We start from the raw sequence: 21,605 nt of genomic DNA on the forward strand, positions 1-21,605 counted from the left end.
GACAGGGAAGATGGTTAAAATTGATGGGAAGATGGATGGAGCCAAATACAGGACCATTCTGGAAGAAAACCTGATGGAGTCTGCAAAAGACTTGAGACGGGGACGGAGATTTGTCTTCCAACAAGACAATGATCCAAAACATAAAGCTAAATCTACACTGGAATGGTTCACAAATAAACACATCCAGGTGTTAGAATGGCCAAGTCAAAGTCCAGACCTGAATCCAATCGAGAATCTGTGGAAAGAACTGAAAACTGCTGTTCACAAACGCTCTCCATCCAACCTCACTGAGCTCGAGCTGTTTTGCAAGGAGGAATGGGCAAAAATTTCAGTCTCTCGATGTGCAAAACTGATAGAGACGTACCCCAAGCGACTTACAGCTGTAATCGCAGCAAAAGGTGGCGCTACATAGTATTAACTTAAGGGGGCTGAATAATTTTGCACGCCCAATTTTTCAGTTTTTTATTAGTTAAAAAAGTTTGAAATATCCAATAAATTTCGTTCCACTTCATAATTGTGTCCCACTTGTTGTTGGTTCTTCACAAAAAATTACAGTTTTATATCTTTATGTTTGAAGCCTGCAATGTGGCAAAAGGTCGAAAAGTTCAAGGGGGCCGAATACTTTCGCAAGGCACTGTACATAACGTAACCCTGACCCTAAAATAACGGCCTTACATAATGAACCGTTATGTTTTTATTACCTTAGAATGAGCCATTTCTATCTACATACACCGCAGGTCCTCTTACATGGAAATCGACATGTTGCGCCGCCATGTTTCTACAGTAGCCCAAACGGATGAACTGTAGTAGTATTAGTCTGGTTTGTTAGAAGTCAGAAGAGAAGAGAAATTTGGACAAATGGAGGCCCACATGCATTATTTAGCGCAAGAGCAGACAGAGCATGTCATACATCGTAGCTTCTCCTAATCACTTGCAAAGGGAGGGCTGTGCGGTGAGTGAGTCATTGGTTGCAACTCGCAATCCTCACCATTAGATGCCACCTAAACATTCATACTGAACCTTTAACAGTAAAAATCGAAGCTAATCATCTTCATCAGTAGTGTGGTGTATGTGTGGTTTGAACGGATGAACGGAGTGACCAAACAACCCGCCAACTGTCATCAGATTTTGATTGGTCGATGTAAGAACACGACATCACCTTTTTTCCAACTGAATCTCCATCCATATCATATGAGAAAATTAAATTACCAAAACATTTCTCATTTTGACGAACATTTAACATTTACATGCGTCATAAGAGGACGATTAAGACTTTTCAGGGCCTTCATATTCAGTTTATTTATCTTCTGTAATATGATGTATTTCCAAGTGAACCAGAATATTAGAACTGTTGGCCTCAAGCCACACCGCCCTCAGCATCCCACATTGTGAGATCAAGAGTTAGAAGAGTAGGGGAGAAATTAATAAATTAGACCACAGCCATGCTGTTTTGGAAAGGTCTCTGCCAAGTAAGATCCAAACACATACCTCCTACTATGACCTTGCTCTGGTAGCTACTACTCATGAGCTAACGGTCAAGTGTAGTTTTATACGATGGTCAAGGTTAGTAGGTGGCCGCTAATCACATTTGATTTGATGCAAAAAATAATAAATAATGCAATGACATCTGGCATATAACTAGAGGTAACTGAACTACAACAGTTTTTTTTTTTATACCTTACGTTCTGACCTCTCAAATCACGCTACATACTGACCACCAGGAGCATATGGATCATTCTTCAGTCTACAGTATTTTTTTCATCATTCATATCATTGGCCAGTTTGCCAAAACCTTGATGTATTAATGTTACTGGACATGGTTCAAATGCATCCTGTCAGCCTTGTGTGTGCCAGGGTTCATGCAAAGGATTTTCTTCACCCACTCTTTTAGTCATGTCATGTTAGGCCAGTTGCTAAGGTAGAGTAATTGGCTCAGATGTGTGTCAGAACAGGCTTGTGGCGTCACACATAAAAGTCTTTGCTTGTGTGTGTGTGTTTCTGAGCCACTTTCATAGCCATGGATTAAGTGTTGTCCCTGACTAACACGATTTCTGCTATAGTATTTAAAATCCCCTTGTGTAAAACCAGAACACTGTGTGGTTTTTTGTGTGTATCTTTCATGTGGTTGCCATGAGAAGAACCATTACCCACTCACAGTACAACTACGGATGAAACAGCAGTGTGGTGTAATGTGCCATTACAATATTCTGTCATGTGTGTTTCAGTGAGAAGGGGGTGGAGGATGAGGAGGATCTGTATGACTGTGTGTATGATGATGAAGATGGAGGAGAGATCTATGAGGACCTGATGAAGACAGAAGCCATCCCTCCCCCGGTCAGTCTTTAACTCTTTACAATGCATCATTGATACAGGTTGAGTCAACACCTGTATTTAACAAGAAATTGTTTTGACACTAGCACATGCAAATGCACATTTGCTTTCTTGTCCAGAGATAGAGAAGACGATTGATGCCACTTTCGTGTCTGTATTTTAACTAAATATGAAGCTAGAGCCACCAAGCTTCAGCTTTAGCCTAGCATAAAGGCTGGAAGCTACCGTGACACCATACCAAGGAAACAAATTCTGCCTACCAGCACCTCTAAAGTTCATTAACAAACACAATACAGTATATTTTGTTTGTTTAGTCTGTTTTGGTGATTCTGGACTATTTTTTGGCTGGACTCAGTGACTTTCTGGAGTTTTGTCGTCCCTGGGAAGTTGCAGGAAACCAGCAGAGATAATCACTTATAAAGTTTATAAAGTTTTGTTCACTCTTCACCTTTTGTATTGGAAAAAATGAGATATAGGTGGTAGAGGTGCTGTTTGGTGGATACCTTTGGGTAGAGCCAGGCTAGTTTTTTTGGCCTGCTTCCAGTCTTTGTGCAAAGCTAGCTAATTGGCAACTGGCTGTAGCTTCATGTTTAGCCTGCTAAATCTGACTATTGGAGTCTCGAAAAGGATCTCTTTATATGTTTTGTTGGACTGTTAGTGTGTGACATTGATGAACTTTTACTACATTACTTTTAATATAGTACTACACTGCTCAACAAAAATGGAACATTTAAGAGATATCAATCTGTCCAGTTAGGAAACATCGGCGATTCTGAATCAGTGTCACCTGTTTTGGTGCAGATGGAAGTGATAACAGGTGCACTGAAGAGGCAACAGCAAGACAACCGCCAAAAAGGGAAAAGGGAATGGTTTTGCAGGTAGTAGCCACAGATAGTTGCTCTCTCCTTATACTTCCTGACTGATTGCTCTCTAGTTTTGTGTTTTGCTAGTGTCCTTGTCACTACTGGTAGCATAAGGCGGTACCTGCATCCCATTCAGGTTGCACAGGTAGTCCAGTTCTTCAGTCCAGCCAAAAACACAACTGAGTCACATTATGAGTTGCCGTGAGGAAAGCAAGTGGGATCATCCTGTGATTTCAGTTTCTTTTACCAGCCCTCAGTCGATTGGTGATTTTGGTTTCCATTGACCGTTATTACGTCATTTTGTTCTTAATTAATTATACAATGTACAGCAAAGACTTGGAACTTTGATGTGTGATTTAATTGTTCCCTTAATTTTTTTTGAGCAGTGTATTTAGTGAAACTGAAACTGAAGGAGTATACACCTTGATGTTCAAAGTATATGGGTGCCTTTGAAATGTTAACATTCTCTAGATTTAAACTAACTATAATCTTGTTCATGTCAGTTTTATTACTTGTTTTTTTCACATTTGATATTTTTTGAACAGCTGTTTTTGGTCCAAATTGATATTTTTTCTCCACTGCAAACTATGGCAACTTGCTCAGAAATTTATCTAAAGTTAATTGTATTTTTATTCACACTATAAATGCTTTGTTCAGTAAAAATAAAAAAAGGTACCTCATCATAATTGGCAGACATCTAGCTAGCATGTGTTCACCTCTGACCTTGCTCAAAGAGATGTACAGACTACATCTGGTTGAAGACTCAACAGTTTGTCAGCCCACAGCGCTGACACATAGTAACAGTCCTCTGTGTGTGTGTGTGTGTGTGTGTGTGTGTGTGTGTGTGCATAGGCGTTCCAGAGGCAAGCAGAGACTGACATCAGGAGTTGCTGTTTAACAGAAATCAAGCAGACAGAGGAGAAATACACTGAGACCCTGGAGTCTATAGAGAAGGTACTGACTCACTGACTAACAGGGCTTGTTTTTGTCACTTTATAATGACACTGTGGTTCAAAATACAATGCTCTTCTATATGATACACATACAATTTAAAGAGTTTTGATTTTAAATACACATAGTTTGAAAGCAATCTTGGGTGTGTAGCCCAAGTCTAGATCATAGACTGTATAAAAGAAGTTGACATAGACACCGTGTCGTCACCCACTGGTTTGTAGACTATGGTTTTGAAGCCTTGAGTTTGGAAATTTGTGCTGTCACCATCTTGTTTTTTTTGGAACCAGATGTGACCATATTTGGACAAGAGGGTTAAGCTAGCTAGCTTAGTTAGAAAGCTGCATCTGTAATTCACGTTAACTGTGATATTAATTGGGATGCTAATTTTGGCTTGCGAAAACAGGCTTAATTGTACCACCGACTCCTTAGAGTGTCTTTTAGTACAACTAGAAAGAATGCAGGTTTAGGACACTTAGGCACTGGCTTCACTTTTCAGACACGGAGATTGCCGCTCGAGTTAGATTTGTTGGTAAATCTTACAAATGATGTTACTTACATAAGTGGTTCCCAACCATTTTAGGTGACGATAAAACAAAGTGATTTTCTATTCTGAACATGTCAGAGTGTATTGTTTCAATAACTGTTAAAATGTTAAAACTAGTTAATTAGTTACTTATAATAATTTCAGTATTGGAAATAGTACAAATCCAATACCCAATAATAATAACCAATAGATATGATCAAAAACTGAATTATTCTTTGATCTCTGAGTTGATGTGGGGCAAAAATGAAAGTAAAGTTAACTTTCTTTGGGTGAAAATAGTCCCACCCCATTGATTTTACGCAATCAATTTGGCCTCCTTCTCACTTGCAATTTGAGACTGTAATGACTTGTTTTCGTGTACAAGGGATAAGGGAAACATATATATTGTGTAACATATCTGTACTCCCAGAGAGAGATGAGTGAAAGAATAAATTTTTATTTTTCAATTAATAGCGGGCGCTGTTTAGAACAAACTGCACCAAAAAACCAAAACCATGAGAAAGCCCCTTTTTGTCGTGGATGTTTTCCACCTTACCCTGCATTTTTGCAGGACCGTGGGAGGCCTGCCTGTCCCTAAACCTCAGCCACAGCTACTTGTCTTCTCCCTCTTGTACGTTCACGTCTGGAAAAAGACCTCACCAGATTTCCCAGTGGGGTATCTCAGTAGATGACTTTCGATATGAAGTGGATGGTGGAGTTTAGTTTGTGCTCGCCCACTCCTTTGAGATGTAGAGGTGACTATGCGGCGGGAGTTTTCTGAGAGGAAATCATTAAATTGCAAACTCTGAAAATGAGATTATTGTTGTGACCCAGACAGTCCTCCTTGTTTTTGCTGACTGCAGCTCTTTGCAACTCGGCCCCATAATATAATAGCCTCTCGCAAAATGACTTTCCCACTCCCGCTCTAGAGGCGACAAGCTTCATTCTCTTGCATTCTCTCTCTCTCTGCTGCAGCACTTTATGACGCCCCTCACCATGTTTTTATCTATGGCTGAGATGGAAAAGCTGTTTGTGAATATCCCGGTAAGTCATTGTCTTTACTTTACACTTTGCAGTGCAATAATCCAACTGGGTGGTCAACGGGGTCACAAAACTGTTCATTAAAGGGCCTTTTTTACTAAAGACGTTTAGACATGTCACATTAGGAAAAGCACATGTGGAATAAAATCAATAATGAGTGAATGCCACATTGTTATTGCTGTTTTTATTTTCCAAACTATAACACAGCTGTTTATACATCATTATAATGTGTGTTAAATACATTACAGCCATGTAAGCGGCTGCATGTAAGCCATGAGACTGTACTTAGGCACTTTGAGCAAAATGCTAACGTCAGCATGCTAACATGCTCAAAATTACTATGCTAACATGTTGATGGTGAGCAGGTATTTTTTACATTTTTTTTAGTTTTGTTTTAAACGTGTTTAGTTTCTAATTAAAGTTGAAGTGAGATGATTAATCATTGTATTGATAAACAGCAACATAACCCTGCTTTTCTTCATCACATGTGTTAATAAACAGAAAATATTTGGATTTTACACTGTCATAACAGAAATTTGATGGAGATCAACTTTAAAGGATCTTTGCTGGTGTGTTTCAGGAACTGGTTAAAGTTCATAAATGTTTACTGTTGGAAATCCAAGACTCAGTCCACCACAGAAGTGCCCAGAACCTTTACCAGATCTTCATCACTTTCAAAGAGAGGTACACTATGAACTTTGTAACCTCTCCTTCCTCTCTATTTATTCTCTTCTAGTGTTTACACACACCCTTAATTAATTTTATAAATTTATATTGCTTTCAATAAATCATGTGCATATAAGACTTGATAAGCTGTTATACAGTATCTCAGACACAATTGCTGTAAGTCAACAAATAATATCAGGCTTCTTTGTTCACATTTAGATTCATGTGCAATGTCCAATTTAGAAATAATGACCTCAGTCCTTTTGCCTTTTCTTCATGTGTTCTTATGTCCCAGATTGTTGATCTATGGGAAATACTGCAGCCATGTGGAAACAGCCATCGCCACTCTGGATCACATCTGCAAAGACAGAGAGGACTTACGCATGAAGCTAGAGGTAAAACGTTTTTAGTGTCTGTAAATGGTTATTTAGAGCCAATGTTCATTTGTCAAAATAGTCAGAGAATGCCCTCATGTGTATGCCTGAGGCATTGCAGGTGACAACACCACTGCTGACAACATGTAAATTGTTCTGATAAGCTCTAATAGCTTGCCCCTTAAGAGTCATACTTTCACTGTTCTCAATTCTAGAAAGTGAAAAAAAAAGTTACATTAAGTTCTTTTTTTACTAAGAGCAGCTGGAATTTATATAAAGAATACATTTTATAGGTGTCTGTTTATAATTGATAATCTATTGATTTCCTTTCTTTGTTGTCTTCTTGCAGGAATGTTCAAAGAGAGCCAACTATGGCAAGTTCACGCTGAGAGATCTGCTAGTGGTTCCTATGCAGCGAGTGTTGAAGTATCACCTCCTCCTGCAGGTACAGTACTCCAACCTATCATATTAGTGTTTTACTGTAGTCACAAAGTTGTCATGTCAAGTGGTGTAAAGCCATGACCTTCTAATTAGTGCTGTGAATGTTGGGAAACAAGTTCAGTGGCTTGAGTTTTCTACACAAAAGTTTAAAAACTGTTCCATCTGTTCTTCTGTGAATATGCAGCGGATGTTTTATATATAGTACTGTAACTTTATGTATGCATCATTTCGAGCCAACTGAAAAAATCAGACAATAATTAATTTATTTTTATAGAGTAGAGCATAAACTTCTTTAAGGCAATTCATCTTTTAGTTATATGTTAGGATGGCACATGTAGACTTTCAATGAAAAAAGGCACAAAAAGTGTTCTATATTATATTCACTATATATTCTATAGTGATTATCACTTAAGATTTGTAAATTTCTTTGGACACTTGTGTCATTTTGGTTTATGGCAGCTTGATACTTTTTAGATTGACTAATTCAGAGTCAGACTGGTAGCTACGGTTAAGAATTAAGAAGGATTCCATGCTTATGTGGTGCAGTTTAGAAGGTGCTAAACGAAAACAAAAATGAATGAATAGAAAGTTGGTTAAAATTAACCAAAATGATCATTGACTCAAGATTAATATACTGTAGATATGCTGATGTCATCATGCCCTGGTTTTGCTTCACGTTCTTGGTGAAAACATAAATATTACCTTCTCAATAACATTGGAAAACAACGTACACTGTTTTGAAGTATCAAATAGCCATGGGTACCTGCTGCAACAAAGTGCATAAGTAGCAGGGGAAAGTAACATTTACTCAAGTACTACACTTAAGTATAATCTTCACGTACTTCAACTTTTTTTGAATGTTTCTATTTTACAATACTTGTTTTGTATTATATTAAAATATTATACTATTTACTCCACTCCATTTATCTGATGGCTATCTTTAGTAGTTATTTTGCAGGTTAATATTTTATATACCTAACATTTGATCAGCAATAAAATATGATGTTTATAGTTTACAACACATTATAAAGTAGTTAAAATAAGCTACACGACAAGCTGCAACATTAAAATGATGCATACATGTTTGCATGATTGCATGAAAAACAATAATCCAATAATTATATATAACAATATAATTGGTTTTGATACTTTGAGTATAGTTCGCAGATCATACTTCTGTACTTTTCACTTAAGTAAAATTCTGAAAACAGGACTTTGACTCATAATGGAGTATTTTTTCTTTCACTTAAACCTACATTGTGGAATTTTAGTCTCCCTCTCCAGACAGTGAAAGTAATTACACAACACTGTTGACGCACTTATGAGGTGTAGGCTCTGCCTCTGCCATACTCAGTTGCTGCTGTTGCTACAGCTGCTCCCCCCTTTAGCCCTGGCAAACCAATCATTGCACAAAACACTTTCAAGTGAAGTTAAAAGTCTTAACTGACTTTATAGATGACTATGAGTAAGTGAAACAGCACCATCAGGGAATTCTTGATTCATCAAATGCTCCATCATTGCCAATCAGACTTAATGAGCGAGAGGCCTCACAGTCACTAGGTGGTGCTGTTGATCATGTTTCCTTCTCATCCCCTGCTTTCGTCCTTCAGGCTCTGAGATTCCTGCGGTCTATTTCAGTTACTTCTTTATGCCTCTCCAGTCTGAAATGACCCACACATAATTGTCATCTGATCGAGACAATCAAGAAGGAGGAGAGAGAAAATAGATAAAGTGAAGGGAGCACTGAGAGAGAGAGAGGGAGTGGCAGACAAACAACTAAAGAGAGACAGAGAGAGAGGTGAAGTATTTTTAAAGCGGTGAGAAGCTGAAGCTGAAGTGAGGCTGTGGACAACGAGAAGTTACTAACGTGCCACTGGAAATGGAAACATTCATATATATATTATTACATATATTACATGTAATATAGTAGCAGATGTAAATTATGTGTATGTATGTCAGTATACGTGTGTGTGTGTGTGTGTGTGTGGGAGCATAGCCTTTCAGTCTAATACACACACTATACGTGCATACCACAGGATAAGTCAAACAGGTTCAAGGTGGTCTGTGTATAATGTACACGTGGGTTTGCTTAATGAAAAAGAAGCAGAAGCATTCCTCCTGCTGAAAAGATGTGTGTGTATGTACGTGTTTGTGTGGGAGTGGAGGTGAGAGGAGCACCTCTACCTCCTCGCTGCTTACTCACATAGAGGCTTTATGGTCTAAATGTGTTTTATTTTACTATTTCATTGTAATGTTTGACCTCAGGGGAGCAGGATGGTCTGATTTGTTTTATTTTGTTTGAGGCTTCACAATTCAAGAGTCCAATACTCAGATAACTAAATTAAAGTTGTTGAGGTTGAATTGGTCCTTTTCATATCAAAAGTCCATCTTTTGGGCTACCAAGGAGAAGTAATTGAGCCTTCAGGTGAGAGACCGGAAGCCCAGAACTTAAATGGTTGACTGGAAATACAAAGATTAATAAATAAAATTTTTAAAATTACTTTCTGTAAATTTCTGATTGGAAGTAAATGTTAATTCTGTAAGTTCAATGGAATCGAAATGTCAACAATGACTATTCAGTAGTAGTTACAATTAGGTATTTAGTTGCTTATAAAATTGAATTGATTGAATTATTTCGACCTTTCTTTGCCATAGATGTTTGGTTTGCAGTATAGTATGTACTGTATATTTTACCTGTAAAATGCATTTAATACAAGTATCAGAGAGCGTATTTCCTTCACTAATGAATGACAGACCCATTATCTGCATGTCCAATCAGAACAATTTACCATAACAATATACATGCCTGTTTAGTCAGAAATGAGCGGATTCCATCAGGGTTCTCTCTTAAAAAAGTCCTAAATGAGGCTCTCTGAAAGGCTATGATCCAAGCCCCCCTCTCACCAAGAGAAAAAAAAGCCCTGGAGGAACAAAGTGATTGCGTTGTGTCAACCTGGGCTGATATCCCTGTGGAACAGGCAGGTAATAGCCAGCTGCACCGAATAAAGCATCCACTGGGTTACTTTCCCACATGGTGACAGCCAAAATCTGTACAACTAATGTCTTGTCACTTCCTCTCGCTCCCTGAGTTCCTCTCTCTAGCTTTTTATTTCTCTCCCTCTTTTTTTGTCATCAATCTTTCTCTCTTTCTTCCTCACTGCCTCTGCTCATCATCCCACCCACCTATGCCCCCCTCCAACACGCCACAAACATGATTCCCTGAATGAGTATGGTCCTGGCTATCAGTGCGACCACTCCCTTCCTATGTATCTCTGTGGATGGCGTGGAGGTGGGAGCAAGGCTTGATAAATGGGACTCTGCCGTCTTGCTACCGATAATAATGCCCAGGTTGAGCTTGACTGACACCAGGGATTTGAGCAGTGCCGAGCAGACATATATATCTCCCTTAGTGGCTCAGTGTGTGTGTGTATCTGTGTGTGTATGTGGACATAGTTTGTATGGGCCTGTACAAAAGACATGCATGGCATCTTCCCTTATCCTCCACTGCTGAGGTCTAGATGTCTTGTTTACGCTGCAACCAGGCACTGGCAAGCAATTTCAGATTCACACACACACACACACACACACACACACACACACACACACACACACTATCTGATTTATTTCAGGACAGGATTCTTTTTGCAGTAACCTTTTTTTCATTTCATATCTAGAGTCAAAGCATTACTTTCTCATGTGTGGGATGTGGCCATAGTGTGTGTTAGCAGCATGATAACCATGTTCATGATTTTCTTTGAGGCTGTTAATCATAAAATGATTAACTGTCCTCTTTCCAGTTCCTACTTTTGGGTGTACAGTTATAATTTGTATATAATTATATATATATATATATATATATATATATATATATATATAAATATATAATATGATTAGCTTGTCACAAGCGCTTCAAATCAGTTAAACAACATGAAAAAGCTTTTCAAAGGACACTTGCTTACTTATATTTTGTGTGTGTGTGTGTGTGATTTGCTTCTGTCCAATAGGAGCTGGTAAAGCACACACATGATGCCACTGACAAGAGTAATCTGCGAATGGCTTTGGATGCCATGAAGGTACATCACCGGTTTCTCAAGTTTATTTCACTTCCATGCAGTCTTATCTTGTTAAAGTCAGGGGTGGGGGAAACCTTTGTTACTATTTATTAAGAGTTTAGCATTACAAAACACATCTAATTTGCTTCAATAGGACTGTGTGTGTGTGTGGTTTCATCTAACAGCTTCTAACATTGGACAAATATTGTGTTCATATACAGGACCATACAGGACGCCGCCAAGTATAATAAGAAGCTAGTTGAGTAATGGTCTTTTAGGGCCTTGAAAAGGAATACATTATTGTTTTTGGATTGTTGGTTAACTTACTTATGAAGTTATTCATTAATTTAGGATTATTTTATCCTAAACCATAATAACCAGCATCTTTAGCATTTGTGTTAAATGAATATTTTCCCTCTTCCTAGTGAAATGTTCTCAGCCTGCTATGAAAGCTTGTGTCGGCTCACAAACTAACATGGTCCTGACTGAAAAGAGACTATAAGATATTGCACTTCATTGCAAGTCCACAACTTTTGACTACCCATAAATAAATGAGTCTTCCACTGATTGCAGCATTTATAAGTCCTGCTCATCAAAGGCTGTTCACTTTAAAGCTTAGAGTCATGTCCTTCGCCAAGTCAAGTTTATTTATATAGCCCTATCCCACCTGTGTGAAAAACAATTAAAATAGTACCATGGATGGAGCAAAATTAAAAGGAGATGCTTTTTTATTTCCTGGTTTGTTCACAGGACTTGGCTCAGTATGTTAACGAAGTCAAGAGAGACAACGAGACGTTGCGAGAAATAGATCAGTATCAGAAATCCATCGAAAACCTGGTAAGCTGCCTGTTTTTTCAAAATAACAAGAGGCTGACCACGCAACTTCTCAACGCTTTGGGAATTCTTGATTCTAACCCATCTTTCTTTTTCTCTTCTTCTGCAGAATCAGCCTCTGAGTAACTATGGAAGACCAAAAGGTGACGGGGAGGTACGGGTGGCCTCGGTGGACAAACGAGCTAAACAGGACAGGTGAGATGACACGCTGGTTGACAAAAACACTGACAGACTGATTGCAACTAGAATCAGGTACAATGGTTGGAGAACTGCCAGGGTACATATTACTTTACGCCTAAGTGCTTTTAGAAACTGTCTTGTAAGTGAAAAACTAAAGTGAAGTAATCAGTCAATATCTACAACTACTAAAAAAGAACAACCAACCTGTTAAAATCTCACCAGTATATTTAACTACTTTTGCACAGTCTTGTGTGTCACGTACCATTGTATCTTGTATGAAACAACTTTTTCAACACAAATTACATTGTTTGGCCTGCCGTTCTTAACTAGTATTATGTTCGCTCGTCACCTACCTTGAGGACTACTGTGTATTAAAACAGGTTGCTTGAGCTTGAGGCAGTCCATATCAGCGAAGCTTTCACAGGGACTGTAGATGCAGACGTTCCTGAATCACAGAATATCCCCAAAATTTCCCAAAAACAAATTATTAAAAGTCCAGTTTCATGTAACACAGAGTTCTGAGAACTGTTCTGAGAGAGGCATATAATGTATAATAATTCATATTTATTGCTATTATTGTATTAGAAAAAATGCATATTGTAGAATTTCCCAAAGTGCAGTGGGCAGAGTAGCATGAAAACAGCAACTGGTGCGTCAAGTTTGTATTCAGCTACTTTGACATGGCGCTCTTTGAACCGCAGGCACATCTTCCTGTTCGATGCGGCGGTGATTGTATGTAAGCGGCGAGGAGACAACTATGAGATGAAAGAAGTGATCGACCTGCACCTCTTCAAGATCACCAACAACCCCACGTCGGACAAGGAGAACCGAAAGGTCTGTGCGCGCGCGTGTGCTTTCTATTGAGACACGGCCCTGTTGAGTTGACTCTTTCTCTCCATGCTGAAATGCAGAGAATATATGAATTTCAGATCACAAGATCAAGAAAACATTTGGGGGGGAGTCGATAGCCGCCACCAATAGACTTATTTTTGCTGCAGACATTTTGACTTGAAAGCAAGGATTTTCATAGACTTGACTTTGTTTTATTTTGTTATATTTAGTGGTCTTTAAGCCATTGATTGCAGCCCCTATTAATTCAAGAAAGGTTTAGTATTTGAGTGATTATCAGCATTGTTTATTACACACATAGACCCCAGACAGGAAAATCAAGGAATTTATGTATGACATCAAATACAATACAGTATTTGATCAGAAGAATAGCAGAAATGCTGGACATGGAACATGTAACTGTTATGATTTTGTTAGGGAGAGCCTTGGACATCCATTGTGTTGTTCAACATGGTCAGGTTTGAACTCCCCACCAGAGCAGGTCTCCCAGGTGAATTCAAGTTTAAACTTGGCCGTCACATTGGAAAAGATATTGGCACATCTTTTAGTCATTTCATCTTTTTCTCATTTCTTTTCTGTTTTTTATTTTTATTATTTGGCAGCAACCCATCTCTTTTTGAACATTTCCCTTTCGATTCAAAGAGAGTACCTCATTTCCACTTTTGGCAAGGCCACAGTGATGGTGTTTGACGTCAGACATGCAGAAACATTAGCCTTAGATCAAGCTCAACCCAAAAAGAATCACAATTATAGCTCATATTTGCACAAAATATTGAAACAGATTTTTCCACTTCTTTATTGAGCTGCACACAAAAATGAGACCTGCCATCAGTCAAACACACAATTTTAATCCAATGAAAAAATGTCCCAGTGATTCTGAAAGCCAAATAGTTTATTTCTACAGTTAAAACTTCTTAGTCCAGATCCATCACAGCTGAGAGGAAAGTGTGAATCACACGTCCAATTTGATTGTTTTACCTTAACAAGGAAGATTCAATTTCTTGGGAGTGATGGGTGGCGTCACTTTGAATCCACATGGATTCAATTCAGTGACTTAAAAGGAAAAATGTGTCTTGAGCGTTTAGCTTTTAATTTTACGGTGTGTTATCACCATTTTCAGAAAGCAATAACCCACTTTAAGCTGTGATTTACGGTGATTTTATAACAGCTAAAACTGCTTTTGATGATACTTTATATTCACCCAGGGCTGTAAGCCACGTCCATCCTAACAGGGTTTGAACAATGTAGTGAGCATATTCTGCTTCCTACTTTCACTCTCTCTCTCTCTGTTGCTGTAAAAGTGAAAAATAATAGAACGTACTTCTTAACATGCTGTAAATGAAAAAGAACAAAACAAGCATCTCGTATAACAACCAATCAGCTATAATGGAAGCAAGTCTTGCACTGTTTAGTCCATTATTGCCTCTTTATGACTGAGTCAGCAAAGCTCAGAAACCATGTTGGACTCGTGACAAACCAATTAACAGCGCTACTTCAGCATAATGAGCAGCCGTAACAATTTATCAGATAAATGCAGGTTCATAAAATCAACTAAAAATGGATTTAATTCTCTTCTTGACTGTATTTTATAAGCACCTGTACCAGCCTCTACACCCCACTGCTGCCTGTCGTGCTCTGAATCCCCCGATGTGCTGCTAAATTTAACTTGGTGCAAAAATCTTTCCGGCTCATAACGCAAAACAATCAACAGAAAAGAGTCTTAAATAATTTGGTACATGCTTGTTCCAGCACATGTTTTACATTGTCTTGTTCGTTTACCAGCATAATGCTGAAACAGTGTCAGACTAGAGCAGCCTGCCTCGTCCCAGATGGTGTTATCATTAAACCTTCGCTTTGGGCCTGACTACACACACACATACACACACAGTGAATACTAAGTGCCAAGTGGTGAAAAATATTGCCAATCATAATAGGGAATGATATCTAAGGCGTGCCAGGAAACAATGATTTGGGCAATAATGATGTTGTAAATAGCAGACATTAGTAGGCTTAGACCCATATGGCCTTATATAGTTCTTTTTTATGTAATGAAACTTTCAGCTACCTCAGTGTCATTCATTTCTAGCATGATGGATATGATGCAGTTTCTTTGATTAAATATTTATTATGGAATTGCCGAAGATGACACTGTGTGAGGAAAGCAGCGGTAAGAACCTTCATCGTGGGAGTCATCTGGTGGTAAAACCAAAAAACCCCTGAAGTCTAATCGTTTCTAAAGTGTTACAGAACAACGTTTGGACTGATGCCATTTTCCATGCAAAAGCTGATGGTGTGAGCCTCTGCAGTAGGAAATAATGGAATGAAAGCTTCATGTATTTCAGCTGTTAAAGCTGCTGTAATCTGTATTTTTATAATAACAAAAGATCAAAAGATTATGTGTTATGTCAATATCTAAGGTGTTGCTCGTGAGGACAAACCAACAGATAGCCTACCCCGACTCTGTCCAGTCGGGGGATGGTGAACGTGCAGACATTTAGCAGGCAGATATTTCTCTGAGAAGTTGGTGGAGACCAAAAACAGAGCAAAAAGTAGAGTGAATATTGACTGACATTTGCCAAGTGGGAGGAAACACAGCTGTTGTGTCTGCTGGATGTGCAACTAGGCAGCTGTGTGCAAAACAAGTGGGACATATTAACTTAAAGGTTTAGTGTGTAATATTTAGGAGGAACTATTGAAATACAATATAATAAACCTAACTATGTTCTCAGAACTGTTGTGTTTTTATTATCTTAGAATGAGTCATTTCTATCTACATACATCGCGGGTCACCTTATATGGAAGTCGCCAAACTGCTTTACAGAGCGTGTTTCGTCACCACGTTGAATATGTACGAATACAAGAAGGAAGAATTAGTAGTAGTAGTTTTAGTAGTAGTAGTCATCTGGTTTGTAAGAAGTAAGAAGAGAAGTGAAATGTGGACAAGTAGAGGACCACACGTATTATTTAGCACAAGAGCCAACAGAGCCTATTAGCCACTGTAGCTTCTCCTACACGCTTGCAAATGGAGGGTTGTGCAGTGGTAGAGCCCTTCCTTGCAATTAGTTTGCAATTCGCAACCCTCACCACTAGATGCAACTAAAACCTACACACTGAACTGAAGACGTAATACACCAATGTTGTGTTCACAATTTGTTTCTGCTGCACTCGAGTGGCCAAAAATGGTTACTGCCGGTTGAATGTTGCGAATAACCACTCATGCACATTAACCCACATGAGTGTTGCAAGTGTCAGATTAATTGTATTTTATGTAAATCAACAAAGAAACACTTTTCATTATCTGTCTGGAGGTGGGATCCTTTCAAATCCAAAAGATAAACCAAGCAAAAAAAGGGATGGAAAGACAGACAAACACCACCTCCTCCTCTTTACAAATTGGTAGCCGGAGATATCTTTGCTGAGCGTTAAGTCTTGGGGTCCACTGGGAATTCCTCTGTAGAGAGCTGCTTTCCTTTTCTCTTCTCTTTCAATAGAAAAAGATGAGCTTCACTGACAGCACTCTGAGCTTGGCATGTTTTCAGAGCTGAGTGCTAGAAGCTCAATACCACAACTAGGAGCCATAAAAAGTGCATCACAAGCATCTGTTTGGTGACGCTATCTAAAAAACAGAGGCATGTGTTGACACAAAGACTAATAGACTAATATTTAGCCTTTGAAGCGGGTAATGGTAGATGATTACAGGCCCACTCACTACTTGGGTCTGTGCGTGCTGTCTGATGCCCAGCAGTTATATGGCACACTCCCCTCCTCTTCTCCTTCATGCTCTTCCTCTCTGTCTTGTCTCTGTTTGTCAGTTCTGCCGCCCTCCAACCCTTTGTGTTTGCTCTCCCCGAGGCATCCCTCTTTCATTTTGCATCTCTTTGTCTCCATCTGTCTCCCTGCATCCTGTCTACTTCAGCTCCTGCCCCATCCTGCTTCTGTTTGTCTTTCACTCAAACCCTCAATTTAGTTGTTTCGCCGTCGTTTTATTTCCGGTCTCAAATGTGTGTGTTTTTCTCTTCCTGTTGCAGTGGTCCTACGGATTCTACCTCACTCACAACCAGGGCCAGAGTGGCTTTGAATTCTTCTTCAAGACCAAAGAGCTGAAAAAGAAGTGGCTGGAGCAGTTTGGCATGGCCATGTGAGTGACTGTGTGTGTGTGTGTGTGTGCGCGAGTTCATGCGTGACAGTGATAAGAGTGTGTACCTTTTTTTTGTCTGCATTTTGTCACAGCATCAAAACACACATGTTGCCCGTCCTGTTATTCAAGTTAGGTTGCCTGGTGATTTGTGAGGGACACAACGCTGTGACAAAAAAATGAACAGATGATATGTCGCACACCTACTTTTAAAAGCAAAACCTGAGTGAAAATGCACAAAAAAATTGCGTCACGGTCTCTTAAGCTCATGCATGAGTAGCATTGTCATAATAATCAAACATTTGAATCACGGATTTTACAGTATTTTATAAACATTTAGTACCTATACTTAAGAGAACACAATTGGTTAAATTTGATTCCAGCATTAGGTGCTTGTTGTTAAACTGCATCAACCAGTCCACTTCCTGAACTGGATCCAAATGAATCTACACTGACTGACAAACTGGTGCCAGGAGTGACAAACGGAGCTATAGTATTTGACATGTAGAGAAAGAAAGATAGAATATCTTTACCAGCCATTCTGTTTTTCACAGAAGTAAGTCAGTCTAAACTTCATACAACATTGGTCAAAAGTGTAAAAAAACTGCATACGGTTTTAATGAGTTTTAAAAAGGAGAGCAGTAAAAGATCTTATATCACATTTATACCACTTGAAACTTCGTGAAGATGTTAGCTGAACTGTTGCATGAAGCTGGTGTTTGATCCACAGCAGGGGGCCCAGTAGTTAGGCAGAACTTTTAATTTCCTAATATCAAACAATGAAATAAAACCACAGTTCATTCGTTCACGGATGACAAGTGCAGTGAATATGTCTTTTGGCACCTGGAAAATAATGACAACTCACACAACAAGGCAGAAGAGTACAAGCTTACAAATAGTACTAATCAGGTGACGCAGGAAGCAGTTGAAGACAGCTGTGTAGTCTCCTCTGTGGCTCTGGAGAATTTATGAAGTCTGGGAAAGTAACCCTGATGATATCATAGTTACGTTGTCAGGGTGACACAGACTTTTTAACAGACTTAATTTCAAACCAAAGATGATAAATTTGAGAGATGCATTTACTTGTCTAACAGATGATGCTGTTGAGTTGCATTATGGGAAATGCAGGATCAAATATTTAATTCTAAAAGTCAGGACATCTAGGCCTCTGCTGCTTTGGATTTGACAGTTCCTGTTTAAATGTATCTCTCTCAAGTCTGCGATACTAAAATGATTTTTTTGGGTGATTTCATTTTATTTCACTGTAAGAAATATCAAAATGATGATGATGAGATGTGATTTGTGCTGGGATCTGCACCAAACAAGCATGTTTTCCTTACATCTGGAGGATATGATTTGCAGGCCGTGGTGTCTCTGTAGCAGCACAGTGCTTGATTTATAATGGTATGTTGTGACATATTTGACCTTTACCAAAATATTGCAACTCCTGCGAATTGGAAATTTCACTTGGCCATATCGCCATTTCCATATTTCTATTAATTGTTCAGCCCTAGTGAATACCACATAGTAGACATAACTTCATAATGTTCATTAGTCTTTACACTCCACATAGATATGTAAATATATACTACCCAAGCACAACCCCCTCTGATAACCACTCTCCCAGTCCTCCTGGATCTCCTTTAGTTAGAGCTCAGATGCCTGTTATTAGATTAGTTTATTGTTATTGTTGTAATGAAACCTAACTGCAAGTGACAGCAGAGACAATTAGTTAAGCACAGTGGGGCTCTCAAGCAGGTGCAATTACAATGAAAATATAGAAATAAATAACTGGGGGGAAAAGGGGGAATGATGAAAAGAAATATCAAAAGAAAGCAACAGGCCTTAACAGGAAGTGAAGAAGAGGATTGGGAAGATGATGGGCGGTGTGAAATGAGACTGAGAAAACAGCGGCTTTGGTTGATTAACTTTCGGGGCTGAATTAACGAGCTGCGAGGATGCTCCCACAGCGATGCTCAATGGCTGATCTGTGAACAGTTGTTTTCTCACGTGCCGCATTTATTTCCAAACCACCCACTGTTTGCTGCTTTACTAAGATTCAGCAGCCCTGAGGGGTTGGGTAGACACACTGTTCCACGTAGCGGGTGCAGGAAATTGAAAGTAAAGACAAACTGTTGCTTGAACAGCAGTGAGTCCCTGAAAGTCAGAAGAACACTTGTAGATAAAGTCATATTGTTTTAGAGTCCTTAAAACACACGTGGCTACCTCTCGGCTGCATTTTTAATTTTGGACCATACAAGGTTTTATTGGACAGCATTAAAGGCTTCAGTATACAGAAACTGGAACTGGAAGAGGCCAGTCATACTATCAAAGTCAAGCTGATGATAAACATGCTATAGCGACATATTCTGAATCTTTCAATGTGATCTTTCTTGCCTTTAACATGCAATTTCTAGCAAACAACAATCGTCACTAAAAAACGGATATATTGCTTGACTACAGAGGAGACGCCACTGAAGGTCTCTTTTTCTTCTTTGACAATTTCTTCCATCTCAGCGCTGTTCGTCCTGTTTTTTTTAGAGAACATGTTGTACCCCATTAGTTTTACTTATTATTTGAGTTTTTTGAGTTGCCTAAGATGCACAAGTTGTACCTGTGCATATTAAGCAAAACATCTATGCAACAATCATCTCTAGCTAGTCTGAACACTGGAAAACAAAGGAAGGACTCATAAATTTCAAATAAACTGGCATTTGTGCTACAGGCAAATTGGGCAAATCCTGTCTTTTTCTTTCTCATACTGTACACACACACACCCACCCACACACACACCACATGCCTCCATGTCCTAAGGGGCCAAGAATACGTGCTTTTACTTCAAGCAGACCTTGCCTGTCTGCGTGCAGTCCTCTCCTTCCCACTTCAAAGAACTGTATCGGTGAAATGTTACTGTTGCCATGGAAGAGAGTTTGTTGGATGCAATTATAAGTGAAAAATATTTTTTTTGGCTTTGAAATAGAGGTTTTCATCAAAGACCAAAGCTGTTTGAAAACTGTAAGAAAATGGGCAACACACACAAACTCATTTTCATTCATTAATTTGGGCTCATCTGTAACTTATAGTACAACCTACAATAGCGGCCAGTGTTTGGTTCAACAGTTTGCTCTGATTTTGAGTCTTAACTTAACTTCCATTATTTTTATTATATTATATTATTTTTAATAGCACATACAGTACAATATTGTCAGTGTTTACCTATATATTATAAACATAGCTTTAATTGCTTTTTGTTAATGTTCAACACAAACCCTAGATCGAGAGCATTATGTAATAATTACTCTCATGGACTAATTATCTCAACCGAGCTTCAACTTGATGCAAGTTAATTTTTAGGATCCTGGTAGGTTGGAAATCAGCCTAAAAAGTAAAAGTTTAGTTTTTTTTTTTACTTTGAGAATGCAAACACAGCAAAGCACAGACAAGCGCGAGTCCACCAAAATTAAAACATGTTGCACAACTCTTCTCCAGTACAGCATGCTTTATGCCTCAGCAGGCATGGTGAGCTACAGTATTATCAGTCATGTTAGATACTCAATATACCTACATTATCTTATCTGTAAACTATATTATCTTAAAAACACACTTTTTACAAAATGCAATGTTTAATGTTAATGCATATATATTATATTTTTTTCTGAGACATATAAATGACCTTAAATACAAAACATACAATATTGAAACCAACTTTTCAGAATATTCATTAACAAATACAATCTTTCATTTTAACCCTCAGAAAGTATCTAATGTTTGTTGTGTGTTATGTCTTGTTTAGATCCAACATTCGTCCTGAGAATGCCACTAACAACTTCCACGAGTTTCGTATGCACACCTTTGAAAGGATCACCTCCTGCAACTCTTGCCACATGCTGCTGAGGTAAGAGGCCAATTATTATTCACACACACACACACACACACACACACACACACACACACACACACGGAGGCAGCACAAAAATCTCTTCAAGGCTATCGTCAAACATAAAGACTGAGGACGAGACGCGGACCCTTTCCCTTCAAACAACTGTCAGGACTCCTTTGAAAGAACTCCGCTCCTCTTATTCCTCTCCAGTGTACCCTAACAATCTATTCGTCACTTTCCTTTTGCTCCTCTCTTCCTCTGCACATGTGCCTCCGTTACACAAAGTTCCTTTTGAATTTGCTGAATGGTATCAGCACCCAGAGGACTGTGCCTCGTGGTCTTTCTCACAGCGGGGACGACTGAGTGGTTTCACCTACCGAGGACGGCAAAGAAAAATGTCTGTCACACTTCAGCACTTCTTCAAGGCGGCGGGTAGGGAAAGGGGACAAGGTTATTGCGCTGTGAATATACAGAGGCCCTGA

At 38.9% G+C, this 21,605-nt stretch overlaps 1 protein-coding gene across 1 annotated transcript in view; it reads left to right on the forward strand.

Annotated features, from left to right (window-relative positions):
* The window catches only part of LOC123979653 (guanine nucleotide exchange factor VAV3), a 100,017-nt gene that overhangs the window by 47,742 nt on the left and 30,670 nt on the right, over nucleotides 1-21,605 (forward strand). The window contains exons 5-16 of the mRNA XM_046063681.1: nucleotides 2,226-2,334; nucleotides 4,047-4,148; nucleotides 5,647-5,715; nucleotides 6,293-6,396; nucleotides 6,674-6,773; nucleotides 7,102-7,197; nucleotides 11,198-11,266; nucleotides 11,996-12,082; nucleotides 12,189-12,274; nucleotides 12,961-13,093; nucleotides 17,137-17,246; nucleotides 21,037-21,138. Of these exons, the coding sequence (XP_045919637.1) occupies nucleotides 2,226-2,334; nucleotides 4,047-4,148; nucleotides 5,647-5,715; nucleotides 6,293-6,396; nucleotides 6,674-6,773; nucleotides 7,102-7,197; nucleotides 11,198-11,266; nucleotides 11,996-12,082; nucleotides 12,189-12,274; nucleotides 12,961-13,093; nucleotides 17,137-17,246; nucleotides 21,037-21,138 (1,167 nt within the window). The remainder of the gene's footprint in view (nucleotides 1-2,225; nucleotides 2,335-4,046; nucleotides 4,149-5,646; nucleotides 5,716-6,292; nucleotides 6,397-6,673; nucleotides 6,774-7,101; nucleotides 7,198-11,197; nucleotides 11,267-11,995; nucleotides 12,083-12,188; nucleotides 12,275-12,960; nucleotides 13,094-17,136; nucleotides 17,247-21,036; nucleotides 21,139-21,605) is intronic.

This window comes from Micropterus dolomieu, linkage group LG01 (genome assembly GCF_021292245.1).
Source record: "Micropterus dolomieu isolate WLL.071019.BEF.003 ecotype Adirondacks linkage group LG01, ASM2129224v1, whole genome shotgun sequence".
NCBI classification, from domain to species: Eukaryota; Metazoa; Chordata; class Actinopteri; order Centrarchiformes; family Centrarchidae; genus Micropterus; species Micropterus dolomieu.